The sequence below is a fragment of the Alnus glutinosa genome, chromosome 9 (genome assembly GCF_958979055.1).
Source record: "Alnus glutinosa chromosome 9, dhAlnGlut1.1, whole genome shotgun sequence".
Classification (NCBI taxonomy): domain Eukaryota; kingdom Viridiplantae; phylum Streptophyta; class Magnoliopsida; order Fagales; family Betulaceae; genus Alnus; species Alnus glutinosa.
Genome location: NC_084894.1, coordinates 2,175,027 through 2,188,802, shown reverse-complemented (window position 1 = coordinate 2,188,802; position 13,776 = coordinate 2,175,027). Strand labels below are relative to the sequence as shown.

Sequence of the window (13,776 nt, the reverse complement as noted above, 5' to 3'; positions counted from 1 at the left end):
CTTGTCAAATAATCGAGACTCAGCTCGGTCCCTTCCAACAAATAACCGAGACCTAGCTCGGTAAATCGAAGTGGAAGACTTCTGCGGAAGGAGTAGCCGAGCGGATTTTCTGGAAATTTCTTGCGGAAATCGTGGAAGAGTTGTTGATTTTCATATTTTATTTTGATAATCATTTTGTAGTACTTTTCCTTAAATCTTGGGATTCCCCTTGTCCATCAAATCTCTCTCATTAATGAGGATTTGATGACAGCTTTTATTTATTATTTATTTCCTTTTACAAGCCTTAAGGCTTCACTATAAAAGGGAAACAATGGAAGAATGATTAACTTGCGAGTTGATTGTTTATTTCCTTTTACAAGCCTTGGGTTTTTCCCTTCTTATCAACTTGCGAGTTGATTGTCTTGTGTCTGAGAACGAAGTTTCTCTTTCACTGTTTATCCTTTCCGCCTGCGCTACGTCAATGCTCGACTTTTCTTTCCTTGCAAGTTCTCTCTATTCATGATTTGATTTACAACTAGCTAATTCTTCAGAAAATAACTACGAAGTTGAAGAGTTTTTTTTTTTTTTTTTTTTTTTTTTTTTTAAAAAAAAAAGGAAAAAGAAAAAGAAAAAATCATCTAAAAAACAAGTTGAAATTAATTTCTTAAGAATCCCTTTGGTTGCTGATAAAAAGTCAGATACAAAAGATGGAATTTTTATTCCTTTAATCTACAATTTCGAAGAGAGACACATTAGCAGGAGACTAAGAGATTGGCAGATTGAGGCCTCTCAAGGCCCAATTGACAGATTGAGGCCTCTCAAGGCCCAATTGACAGATTGAGGTATGTCATCAAGAAACATGGGTATTGGTGTATGAGAATGAGAAATATGTTTTGAGGTGCATACTTTTTGACGTGATAATTAATGAAAATTACAATTAGATTCAAAATTCAATGAAGATTTATTCAAAATCACGCCAAAGAGTGTACTTGAGAATGCATGTAGCATTTTTCTTGGCATATTGGCAACGCAATTGTCTACGGTTGAGATTTTGTTTTATCGTATTTAATGGTGTATATGATATCACGTTATTTAATTTTTTTAAATAACGTGCTAACATATTCACCACAAAATAGCATATACATCATTAGACTTGTAAAATTGAATCTATCCAAACAATAAAATAAACGGTCTCAATTTGGTTTGAAATTGAGAGAATGAATGAAAAGAAGACTTCATGAATGGAAATGGCAGGAGGAGCAATACTTCAATTTGCACGCGTATTCTTCTGGGGAACCATTGCCTTCTGCCATTATCTGTGGCTAATGCATCAACCCAAAGGCCCCTCCATCCCTTGTTCATCAGGCATGCTTGTTCATATTATTATTATTTTATTAAGAAAAATCTAATTTCACATTCTTGTTCTTAATAATGCTAATTAAATTCCAATACGTCGCTCTAAACTATTATCAAGGGTGAACCCAATATGTCTCACATGATTAAATAAATAAACAAGGAGAAATCATTTAGGAATATTGCCTGTTGACTGTTCAAAAAGGAATATTTTGGGATAAATCAGTCGGTTTGGTTTTAAGTGTCAAAATGTTTGATTTGAAAATGCTATTTTTTTAAAAAACGCATTGAATTGTTTGGCCTTTGAAAAGGCATTCCTTTATTATGATTTGAAAATATAAATTTTTTTTACGTTTTCATGCAATAATTTTTAAAATATTAAATTTAATTATAAAGAATAATACCAGAAACATAACATTACTTAGGAAACCAGCTAAACCAAGCATTTTCTTTCTTATTCCACCTCATAGCACTAAAATTATGGTTGAACTGAGCTAATTAGAGTAAGGTCATAAAAGACTTAAAGTACTCCTATTCTTTAAAGCTCTTAAAAGCTCTAATTAAGAGCTAGTTAAGGGAAATCAAAGACTTCAAAAAAGAATAATATCAAAAACATAGCACTTAAGAAACCTAGTCAAAGCAAGCATCTCCTAGGGATTATGAATCCCCCGAGGGGGAAGAGCGTGGCAAAAAGAACCGAAGTAACGATCCTTCTATCTGATAGGTTGTTCTTGTACCTATGCTCTAGTTAAGATTGATGTGACAATTTCACACTAGTTAATTTGTATGTTCAACCTCCTATATATACACTATGTCAACCAATTGTTGAAACAATTAAATTTAGATGGTGCATGTGAATCATAAGGGATTTAGGTACGTACGGACAAGAGACGGGAGAGTCGAGGATGGCAAGTTTAGGCTCAAATATTGTATGGAAGTAATTGAAATCATGCCACATATTTCTTCCTTCGTCATGGACTGATCAATTATCATCAGAATTTCCTATGGTTCAACGAATGTAGCTTCTGACATGATTGTAATGTACGTAGAGAACTGATTGATACATAACAATTGTGCATTTTTATAGACATATAGAGTAGGATCCATATAATGGGTCTCATCATATGAGTCTCACTTTACGTATTTATAAACTTTTTGAATAATGATACATTCACAATCTCTCTCACCCAACTCTCACACAATCCTTTTATATTGTATGGGTCTCATGCATGTGGATCCCACATGTAGAACCTACATAATGTGAGAGGGGATTGTGTGAGAGTTGGGTAAGAATTGTAATTTTATCATTTTTCTTTTTACATGCATGGATTGCTAATTAACGCACGGGGTTGCAAACATGAACCGTACCTACCTGGCCAGTTGAAACCTTTTACGTACGTGCAGAGTTAATTAAGGTGGACCACCTCTTCCTTTTGTTTCCATGCAGGAATCTAAGAATCTTACCTTTTCTTCTCTGATTGTATTGGACGGCCAATAGCGGGCCCTCTGTCTCTATGGACCAATAACTCGTACATAGCTAGTGTTATAATATGTATGAAAAATAGGCCGAAATAGGGCATGGCATTGGCAGCCCATATGATCCTTTACATATTAAAATGTGGATGAATATGCTTAAAACATTGTTAGGAAAAATACCCATATTTTCTTTAAACAAACATTCACTACAAAAATGTATGCACTTTGACACGTGCATTTTGACACGTGTACAGTGCTGTACACGTGTCAAACATTTAGACACGTGCACTTTGACACGCGTAAGACGCGTGTCAAATGTGCACGACATTAAGTGTACAAGTTGACACGTGTATTGAGATACACGTGTCAAATTTGACACGTGTATCTTAATACACGTGTCAAAGTGTTTTGACACGTGTATTAAGATACACGTGTCAAACCGTTTGACACGAGTATTTTAAATACTCGTGTCAAAACACTTTGACACGTGTATTGAGATACACGTGTCAAATTTGACACGTGTATCTCAATACACGTGTCAACTTGTTTTGACACGTGTATTTAGATACACGTGTCAAATTGGTTATATTTTTTTAAAAAAAATCCAAATCGAATTTTTCATTTAAATAAAATTTTAATTTAATTATTTAATTGTATTTTTAAATTAAATTAAAAATACGATTAATTAATTAAATTAAAAATTTAATTAAATAAAAAACCCAATTTGGATTTTTTTTCTTCAATTTAGTTTTGGTATTGGTTATTTAAAATTATTTGGTATAATAATTTTAATAGTTATTTCAAATTTTATTATTTCCGACCACAAATAACAAAATATTGATTTTACAGAAAAACTACACAAAATAATATTACACAAATCATAAGTTAATAACGTATTCGTTAACTAAGCAAATATTTACACATAAAAATTAATTACACAAAATATCTACAAATCTGAAGGGCGTCCCTGCGAATGAGGAGGTACCGTCCCAGGCGTGTTATCGCCAACCGGCGATTGCTGAGCAAGGAATGGTGTAGCGGGCGAAGGTGTAGCGACAATGGAATGCTGGGTCAGCCGTCGTCCAACAGGCGACAACGTACCAACCGTTGTCGAATTACCTGCAAATCATATAGACAATTAAAGTATATAATATTACTTGCAAAATTAAAGGGGTAATTAAAATAAATTGAAATTAATTTTTTCCTACACACAGTATAAATCATACCTGCAGATGCACTACTAACAGACGACGTACTACCTACGTGTGCAGGTGAAGGCGTACCAAGACATGGTGCTGATGCTCCCATGGAGGACATGAAGACCTCAACCTGTCGCAGGCGCTGCTCCAACAGGTCATTCCTCGCTCGCTCAGCCTGTAGCTCCGCTTGCATCTCTTCCATCTTCCGAGTGTTTTCGGCCCAATCCCGAGACGTGCCCTGAGATGGTCCCCCTTGTGACCGAGGCCTATATGAGAAACATGTCCCCCGAACAGGTGTGACGTTCGGCCCAACCTGCCGAACCCTCCCTGCATACTCAGGCCTCCCAACCGCCTGTTCGTAAGCGTCGTTCGGTGCCCAACGCACCGTGTCTGCGGAGACGCTTTGCGTGGCGGCTGGATCACTGGATAAACTCTGCGTCATCCTCTCCTGTACGTCGTCAACATGAACAAGTCATATATTGAATAATGACAAATCACACATAATTTTAAAAATAATAGTAAATTAAATCAGTAGCATACGCATAGGACCCGTGTACGTTCGTTCACGTGAGTGCCGTCCTTCCTTGTGTGGGTCTTCACGAACGACGCGGCGCGAGTGGGGGGCGTGCCAGATGTACATGTCTGTCGTCATGCAGTTGACATATATAAGAAACAGATAGCGATAAAAATAGTATAAATAAAAATAAAAACAATTATCAACAAATATATATAACATAAACATATATATTTTCATACCTCCTCGTGATTAAATCTGGCATAACTTTTAGATCCCGTACAATGAGGAAGGTCATTCTGCTCACGCAGCCTCTTCATCCGTTCAGAGGTTGCCTACGCATTTAACATGAAAATAAAAATGTAAGCATTGACACACTTAAATTAAAACTAAAATTAAATAAATTGTTATTAAAAAACCACAACATTTTCTTGGCCTACATACGATTTTTTGCTCACGGCACCAATCTCTCAGCAGGAACTCTACATCTTCTGCGTCATAGTTGCCAAAAAAATTGTCCGGCATTCTCGCACGGATAATCTCGGGCGTGTCACCGTCTCTAATACGTAGTTTGGTTTTGAACCTCGACTTCCACGAGCGGTGCTTACGGCCAATATCACATAAAGCCTCCTGTTGTGCCCTGCGCGCGTCTACTGATACAGGTACATAGAACTCCTCCTGCACATTCAACACATTTTTATAGGTTTAAAAACTTCAAGAAATACATTAATCTCAAGTTTAATTCAAATAAATAATTAAATTATATTCATAGACATACCATCAGCGCGTCCCACATTGCCTGCTTAATCTGCCTATTTACCTTCGCCCATTCGTCCCGCATGTGTATGTAGGACCCACTCCTGATCATCTTGCCCTCAGCCCGCCGAAATCGATTGCAGGCCCGTCCTACAGGTTGTATAGCAGCATTGTACTGCAATACAACCTTCTTACCCCTCGGGAGGACCCAGTTTCTCGCTGGGTCGTCAATCACCTCATAATAAATGGTCCCGTCTGGGTTGTACCCTAATGAAAGAAATATTCAACATTAATGTTAAATATTTAATCATAAGATTAAAGAACATATATATATATATATATATATATATATATATATATATATATATATATATATATATATATATATATATAAACAATTTCTAATCAAATATTTATTTATTTAAAAACCAAAAAAAAAAAAAAAAAAATTTGGTAAGAGAATCTGAGTTTTAAGGATGTCTAAATATGTACTTACCCATCAACCGAATCTGCTCAATCCGTATGTGCTGGGTCGCTGGGTCGCCCGCAACCTCCTCCCTAACCCCTCCGGCTTGTGGATCCTGCTGATCATCATCTGAATCCATATCCTGGGGACTACCGGGGGCCAACTGATCGGTACCCAACATCGCAACGTCCTCCTCATGGGTACTCTGGCTCCCCCCCACATCTGGCATCTGACTCTCACCGGAAAGTGGCATCTGACTCTCACCGGAAAGTGGCATCTGGCTCTCACCAGATAAAGGCATCTGGCTCTCTACATGCCTCGGGCCCTGACTCGCCCCCGATGCTGGCATCCGTCTCGGCCCCGGGCCCTGACTCGCCCCCGATGCTGGCATCTGTCTCGGGCCCGGGCCCTGACTCGCCCCCGATGCTGGCATCTGTCTCGGCCCCAAAATCTGGCCAGGCATCGCCGCCTGTGCCGGTATCTGTCCCAACCCCATAGCCGGCATCTGCATCTCCCCGGTCTGTGACAGTGGAAATCCTACATCCTGCGTCTCACTATCAGGGTTACACGTCATAGGTCCACTATACGTATACGGAAAGTACGGCGCATAACCCTGTGACCCCATCCCTTCTCGCAGCCACCATCGATATGCGTTACCCGGTTGGGTGAACCCTATCTGAGATAATGTCGGCAGCTCCGACAATGGAGAGCTGCAAGGTCCAGCTGTGCTGCTCTGTCCGTGATCTGACGTGGGCACGACCACTGTACCCGGCAACAATGGTCTATAAGGCCCGTCTGGGTGGTGTGGCCACGCTGCAGAATACAATGCCGTCGAAACAGTGGGCGTGGTCATGGGGGGCACGGGTGGGCTAGGTGCCCGATACGCATAATGAGGGGGTCTCTGGTCCATCAATACCTGCGAACAAATGCAGACAAATTAATTAGAATATATTTTTTTAATATATTTTTAATGAACATACTAAAGAACAGCGAAATTTATACAATTAATAAAAATTTGTATTCAGTACAAGCGAATTGTACAAACAATATATATATCAGTCAAGTGTATTGAGTTCAAGCTAATTATACTCACAACAAATACATCAATCATTGTATCACGGGAGCTTCAATAGGATCTACGTCGGGCCTGTCGTACTCGAATTCGTCATTCATATCTGGTAGGTCAGCAGTGGCTAGTACGAGCGGTACGCACTCATGGTAGGTTGTACCATCCTCATTACTCCCATCCCCCTGTCCAACGTCGTACACGTTGCGCGGTTTGGTCCTAACCGCACAAACCCAATTTGGGTTCCTTCCATCTTCTACGTAGAATACTTGATCCACCTGAGATGTAAGCACGTACGGCTCGTCCTGAATCTGTTCTCCCCTGTGGACGAGGTGATTGAAGTTGACAAACACTAGGCCATACTCGTCTATTGTGAATCCTCTGTCCATTGTGGGGTCTGCCCAATTGCACTTAAATAAGACGTACGTAGTCCTGTCATAGTACTCGACCTCAAATATATCGGTTAACTGTCCGTAGTACGTTTCGCCTTCAACGGTAGGAACACAGACGCCGCTATTCTGAGTCCTCCTTCCCACATCATGAGCAAGCGTGCGAAATAATTTTCCATTTACCACGTACCTGTTGTACTTCACCGCTGTCTCCTTTAGCCCTCTACAACGCATAACCAACTTGTGGCCCAATTCCTCCCTACGTTGATCGTCCAGGCCATCGACCTATGTTTTAATTACAAATAGTAAACATCACATTGGGTTATAATCCTGAACCCGCATAAATTTATCCAATTTAAAATTTACAACTATTTCCTTACATATGCACGGTACCATTCGCAGAACTGCTCATGATGTTGTGCTTCAATAAGAGCCTCCGTAATGCGACCCCTAGTGCATGATCGCCTAAGCGCGTCTTTGTGCATCCTACATTCAGCGTATACAATTATGTAATAATTGTTATTAATACTTTTACTCGAATTCTGCTAAATATAAGGTTAGGACTACTTACGTCCGCAAATTGTGAAACTCTTCAGAGTTGAACACAATATAACGATGAATCTGGTGCATTATCAACCGGTTCATGGTAACACGCGTGCCCGCTCCCTTGGATCCATCAGGATTCCTCTGAGGTCTGTTGTGGAATGTTGGTGCGTTATTCAGATACCTTGAACAGAACGTTACCAGCTCGGTCGCTATGTACCCCTCCGCAATGCACCCCTCAGGAGCTGCTTTATTGCGCACATTATTTTTGAAATTCCCCAGACTCCTGGTTTAAACACATACACGACAATTTAATTGTCGTCAATTAGGATTACAATTAAATAAAAATATTTATTTACATATTACGCCGAATTTTACCTCTCTGCCGGGTACATCCATCTATACTGCACGGGTCCGCCCAGTCTACACTCGCGCACAAGATGCACAACCAAGTGGACCATGCTGGTAAAAAACCCTGGAGGGAATATCTGTTCTAGCTTGCACAAAGTGATACAGACGTCACCCTGCAGTCGGTCCATATCTTCTTGTGATAGCTTTGTTGAGCATATGCCTCTAAAAAATGCAGAAATCTCCACAAGAGGTCTAACCACTTTATCAGGCAATGACTTACGCAGTGCAATTGGAAGAAGCTGTTGCATCAGTATGTGGCTATCATGGCTCTTCAAGCCGGAAATTGTACGGTCCTTGAGCCGAACACATCGTGAAATGTTCGAAGCGTATCCGTCCGGGACCCTAACATTTCGAAGAACCTTCAGAAAATTTTCTTTGTCCTCTCTAGACATTGTGTGACAGGCAGCGGGAATATACGTTTTACCGTTGGCGGCCGTGAACGGATGCAACTTAGGTCTCAACCCCATTTCCTGCAAGTCCAGCCGAGCTGCCAAGTTGTCCTTCGTTTTCCCTTTTATATCCAAAATAGTGCCAAATAGCAAAATTTGCACCCGTTCTTTAAGCGTATAGAACGCGTCGATTGCATACAGCAAGGACATGCCTTCGCACCCCTGTTAGGCCAACCTGATAAATCTGCATACGCTGGCAAGTCGTTTATCGTCCACATCAACTGAGATCGCATAATAAAATTTTCCTTCTTTGAAGCATCGAATGTTCGTACCCCTACATTCCACAGTTCCAGCAACTCATCAATCAATGGCTGAAGGTAAACATCAATATCCATACCTGGTGAGCTCGGTCCAGGGATAACCAAGGAAAGGATGAAGGACGACTGTTTCATGCACATCCAAGGTGGCAAATTGTACGGCACAAGCATTACGGGCCATGTGCTGTGAGATGTGCTCATGTTCCCAAATGGATTAAATCCATCTGCTGTCAAACCAAGCCGGACGTTTCTACTCTCTGCCATAAAATCTGGATGTAAAATGTCGAACGATCTCCATGCCTCACCGTCGGCCGGGTGCCTCAATACGCCATCCCTAGTGTGGCCTTCTGCATGCCATCTCATATGGGGCGCAGTATGCTCAGACATGAATAACCTCTGCAACCGTGGGATGAGTGGAAACCACCTCAAGATCTTCACCGGGCGTTTTTTTCTCGCTGATATGATCTCACCATCATCATCTACATGTGTATCAGCCCTCCACTTAGACTCTCCACATACGGTACATGAATCTAATTCTTTATTGTCTTTCCAGAATAACATACAGTCGTTACGGCACGCCGGAATCTTCTCATACCCCAGACCCATGCCACTTAGGAACTTCTTCGCCTCGTACGTGTTATCTGGCAATGCCTCATCGCAAGGAGGCAACAACTGATTGATGAATTCCAGAATGTCTGAAAAAATCTTGTTACTAATACCTCCAACGCACTTCAAGTTGTACATGTGTACAGTAGCACTCAATTTACTGTGCTTTGTACCAGGGTGAAGGGGCTTCTCGGCAGTCTTTAACAGCTCTTGGTACTTCAATGCGTCCCCGCACGACGTATCTTCATCAACTTGTTGCGGAAGAGTACTTGCGGCTTCAGGAACATCGTGCACGCCGAAGGCGTCACGCAACATGGCGTGCATGTTATCATCCTGTTCCACGGCGACACCCTCCTGTTCTGTGACTTCACCATGTTCAGTGCTATGGTCAGCGGCCTCTGTGCCACTGTGATAACTCGAACACTGACCAGGAATAGTGGACCCAGTCGTAGTCTCACCGTGCATATACCACAAATGGTATCCCGGATTCATCCCCCGACCTCCAGTCAGGTGGGCAAGAACGTAATCAGGAGTGTGACGCTGGTTATTTCGACAATACTTGCATGGGCAGTAAATTTTTCCATCGACGGCCGTACAGTTACGAACGGCAAATGTCACAAACGCCCTACACCCGTCGTTATACGTTGTCGTACCCCTAGGTGCTGACATCCAAGACTTGTCCATATTCCTCTGTATAGGGTTAAGAGGACAAGACAAATCATACGTCAAACAAATAAACGTGTAAAAAAGTTGAGCATGTCACGCAACATGGGGTGTACGAATTTATTTCCCTTTTAAAGGGTTTATGGTTAGAGTTTAGGGTTTTAGTTTTTTTGTTAGAGTTTAGGGTTTAGGGTTTATGGTTTTTTAGGGTTTAGGGTTAGGGTTTGTAAGGGTTTAGGGTTTAGGGTTTAGGGTTAGGGTTTGTTAGGGTTTAGGAGGGTTTAGGTTTTTTTTTTTTTTTTAGGGTTTAGGGTTAGGGTTAGGGTATAAATTTAGAAAGTGTAAGATTTTTTTTTTTTAAAGGGTTTAGGGTTAGGGTTTGTTAGGGTTTATGGTTAGGCTTTTTTTTTTTTAAAAAAAAAAAAAGTGTAGGATTTTGTTTTTTTTTTTTTTTTTCTTTTCTTAAGGGTTTAGGGTTAGGGTTTGTAAGGGATTAGGGTTTAGGGTTAGGGTTTGTTAGGGTTTAGGAGGGTTTAGGTTTTTTTTTTTTTTTTTAGGGTTTAGGGTTAGGGTTTGTTAGGGTTAGGGTTTAGGGTTAGGGTTAGGGTATAAATTTAGAAAGTGTAGGATTTTTTTTTTTTTAAAGGGTTTAGGGTTAGGGTTTGTTAGGGTTTAGGGTTAGGGTTTGTTAGGGTTAGGGTTTAGGGTTAGGATTAGGTTATAAATTTAGAAAGTGTAGGAATTTTTTTTTTTTAAAGGGTTTAGGGTTAGGGTTTGTTAGGGTTTAGGGTTAGGGTTTGTTAGGGTTAGGGTATAAATTTAGAAAGTGTAGGATTTTTTTTTATTATTTAAAGGGTTTAGGGTTAGGGTTTGTTAGGGTTTATGGTTAGGCTTTTTTTTAAAAAAAAAAAAAAGTGTAGGATTTTGTTTTTTTTTTTTTTTCTTTTCTTAAGGGTTTAGGGTTAGGGTTTGTAAGGGATTAGGGTTTAGGGTTAGGGTTTGTTAGGGTTTAGGAGGGTTTAGGTTAATTTTTTTTTTTTAGGGTTTAGGGTTAGGGTTTGTTAGGGTTAGGGTTTAGGGTTAGGGTTAGGGTATAAATTTAGAAAGTGTAGGAATTTTTTTTTTTTAAAGGGTTTAGGGTTAGGGTTTGTTAGGGTTTAGGGTTAGGGTTAGGTTATAAATTTAGAAAGTGTAGGATTTTTTTTTTTTAAAAGGGTTTAGGGTTAGGGTTTGTTAGGGTTTAGGGTTAGGGTTTGTTAGGGTTAGGGTATAAATTTAGAAAGTGTAGGATTTTTTTTTATTATTTAAAGGGTTTAGGGTTAGGGTATAAATTTAGAAAGTGTAGGATTTTTTTTTTTTTTTAAAGGGTTTAGGGTTAGGGTTTGTTAGGGTTTAGGGTTAGGGTTTGTTAGGGTTAGGGTTTAGGGTTAGGGTTAGGGTATAAATTTAGAAAGTGTAGGATTTTTTTTTTAAAGGGTTTAGGGTTAGGGTTTGTTAGGGTTTAGGGTTAGGGTTTGTTAGGGTTTAGGGTTAGGGTTTGTTAGGGTTAGGGTTTAGGGTTAGGGTTAGGGTATAAATTTAGAAAGTGTAGGATTTTTTTTTATTTTTTAAAGGGTTTAGGGTTAGGGTATAAATTTAGAAAGTGTAGGATTTTTTTTTTTTATTATTTTTTAAAGGGTTTAGGGTTAGGGTATAAATTTAGAAAGTGTAGGATTTTTTTTTTTTTTTTAAAGGGTTTAGGGTTAGGGTTTGTTAGGGTTTAGGGTTAGGGTTTGTTAGGGTTAGGGTTTAGGGTTAGGGTTAGGGTATAAATTTAGAAAGTGTAGGATTTTTTTTTTTTAAAGGGTTTAGGGTTAGGGTTTGGGGTTAGGGTTTGTTAGGGTTAGGGTTAGGGTATAAATTTAGAAAGTGTAGGATTTTTTTTTTTTTTAAAAAGGGTTTAGGGTTAGGGTTTGTTAGGGTTAGGGTATAAATTTAGAAAGTGTAGGATTTTTTTTTATTTTTTAAAGGGTTTAGGGTTAGGGTATAAATTTAGAAAGTGTAGGATTTTTTTTTTTTTAAAGGGTTTAGGGTTAGGGTTTGTTAGGGTTTAGGGTATAAATTTAGAAAGTGTAGGATTTTTTTTTTTGTTAGGGTTTAGGATATAGGGTTCGTTATGGTTTAAGGTTAGGGTTTGGTTATAGAAAATGTAGGAATTTTTTTTTTTTTTTAAAGGATCTAGGATTAGGGTTTAGGGTTTAGGGTTTTAGTTTCTTAGGGTTTAGGGTTTAAGGTTAGGATTTTTGTTTTTAGTGTTAGGAATTTTTTTTTTAGAAAGTGTAGGAAATTTTCTTTTTAAGGGTTTAAGGTTAGGATTTTTGTTTTTAGTGTTAGGGTTTCTTTTTTTAGAAAGTGTAGGATAATTTTTTTTTTTAGGGTTTAGGGTTTAGGGTTTAAGGATAGGACTTTTGTTTTTAGTGTTAGGGTTTCTTTTTTTAGAAAGTGTAGGATATTTTTTTTTAGGCTTTAGGGTTTAGGGTTTGTTAGGGTTTAGGGTTAGGGTTTTTAAGTGTAGGAATTTTTTTTTTAGGGTTTACGATTTAGGGTTTAGAGTTTAGGGTAAGGGTTTTTTTTAAGAACGTGTAGGATTCAAAGTTTATTTAAGGGTTTATTATTGTGTTGGTTTTATGGTTATGATTTGAAGATATAAAGTTTAGGGTTGGAGTTTAAGTATTTCTTAAAAAGTAGACAGTCAATTTTAATTTTTTTTCTTTTTTTATTCAAACCCATTTTATTTGTTGTTCCTATTTATTATTTTCAAAAGTGTCATCGTTGGTTTATAACGTTAAACTAATATCGGACATTGTTTGATTTTGTTTGACTAACAAAAAAACATTGTAATCCATAATAACACATTCAAAATATATATATATATATATATATATATATATATATATATATATATATATATATATATATATATATATATATATATATAACCTCTCAAATAAAAAATTAGGACAGGAAAAATTAAAAACATAAAAAACACAACATGGCAAAAAAGAACATGGCTTTCAAAAAAATAAAAATACATATAACACTAAATGACACAAAAATACAAACGCCTACACAATTTCTAAATATCAAATGTGTACTAACACAAAAATACATGCAGCATTGTTAAAAAAAAAAACACAAACTATAGCAAAAATGAAATACCTACTCCAAGAAAACCCCCCCAAAAAAAAAAAAAAAAACAGTAATTTAAGCTTACACTGATTCAGCAAAATTGAAAAAATAAAATATAACACAGTCCAAAAATTATTACAATTATCAATCAAGAACAAATGTCCAAATTATTACAATAAAAATTATTACAATATATATTCAATCAGTATTTCATTTACATGTTGAAAAAAAAAAATGAAATACAAATTTAAGGGGAAATTACTCACTGTCGACGGTAGGTTGTGGATTTAGGGCTCCTTCTTTATATATATACCTGCATATTCAGATATACATTATGGAGAAAGGAAAAAAAAGTTAGCAAATGTATATATATATAACACTAAATTTATCTGCAATATATATTAAGAGCACCGGCGACTGAACAGAGAGAGAGAGAGAGAGAGCCACTGACCGGACCGGAGGAAAGGGAACCGACGGCCTA

The 13,776-nt window shown here is 38.2% G+C and overlaps 1 protein-coding gene across 1 annotated transcript; it reads right to left on the bottom strand.

Moving 5' to 3' along the window:
* Positions 1 to 3,629: 3,629 nt before the first annotated feature.
* LOC133878505 (uncharacterized) lies at positions 3,630 to 5,829 on the bottom strand. Its single transcript, XM_062317059.1, has 7 exons — positions 5,774 to 5,829; positions 5,300 to 5,544; positions 4,966 to 5,199; positions 4,764 to 4,856; positions 4,548 to 4,649; positions 4,035 to 4,455; positions 3,630 to 3,927 (listed from the first exon to the last, which is right to left on the bottom strand). The coding sequence occupies exons 1-7, from the start codon at positions 5,775 to 5,777 to the stop codon at positions 3,755 to 3,757; spliced, it is 1,272 nt and encodes a 423-aa protein (XP_062173043.1). The 5' UTR covers positions 5,778 to 5,829; the 3' UTR covers positions 3,630 to 3,754.
* Between the last annotated feature and the right edge of the window lie 7,947 nt (positions 5,830 to 13,776).

Bases quoted from the DNA above. Each gene is read 5' to 3' on its own strand.
- LOC133878505 (XM_062317059.1), bottom strand. The intron at 5,200-5,299 runs GTATGTCTATGA...TTGAATGTGCAG, and splicing joins CAATGTGGGACGCGCTGATG to GAGGAGTTCTATGTACCTGT. The intron at 3,928-4,034 runs GTATGATTTATA...TATGATTTGCAG, and splicing joins TGTTAGTAGTGCATCTGCAG to GTAATTCGACAACGGTTGGT.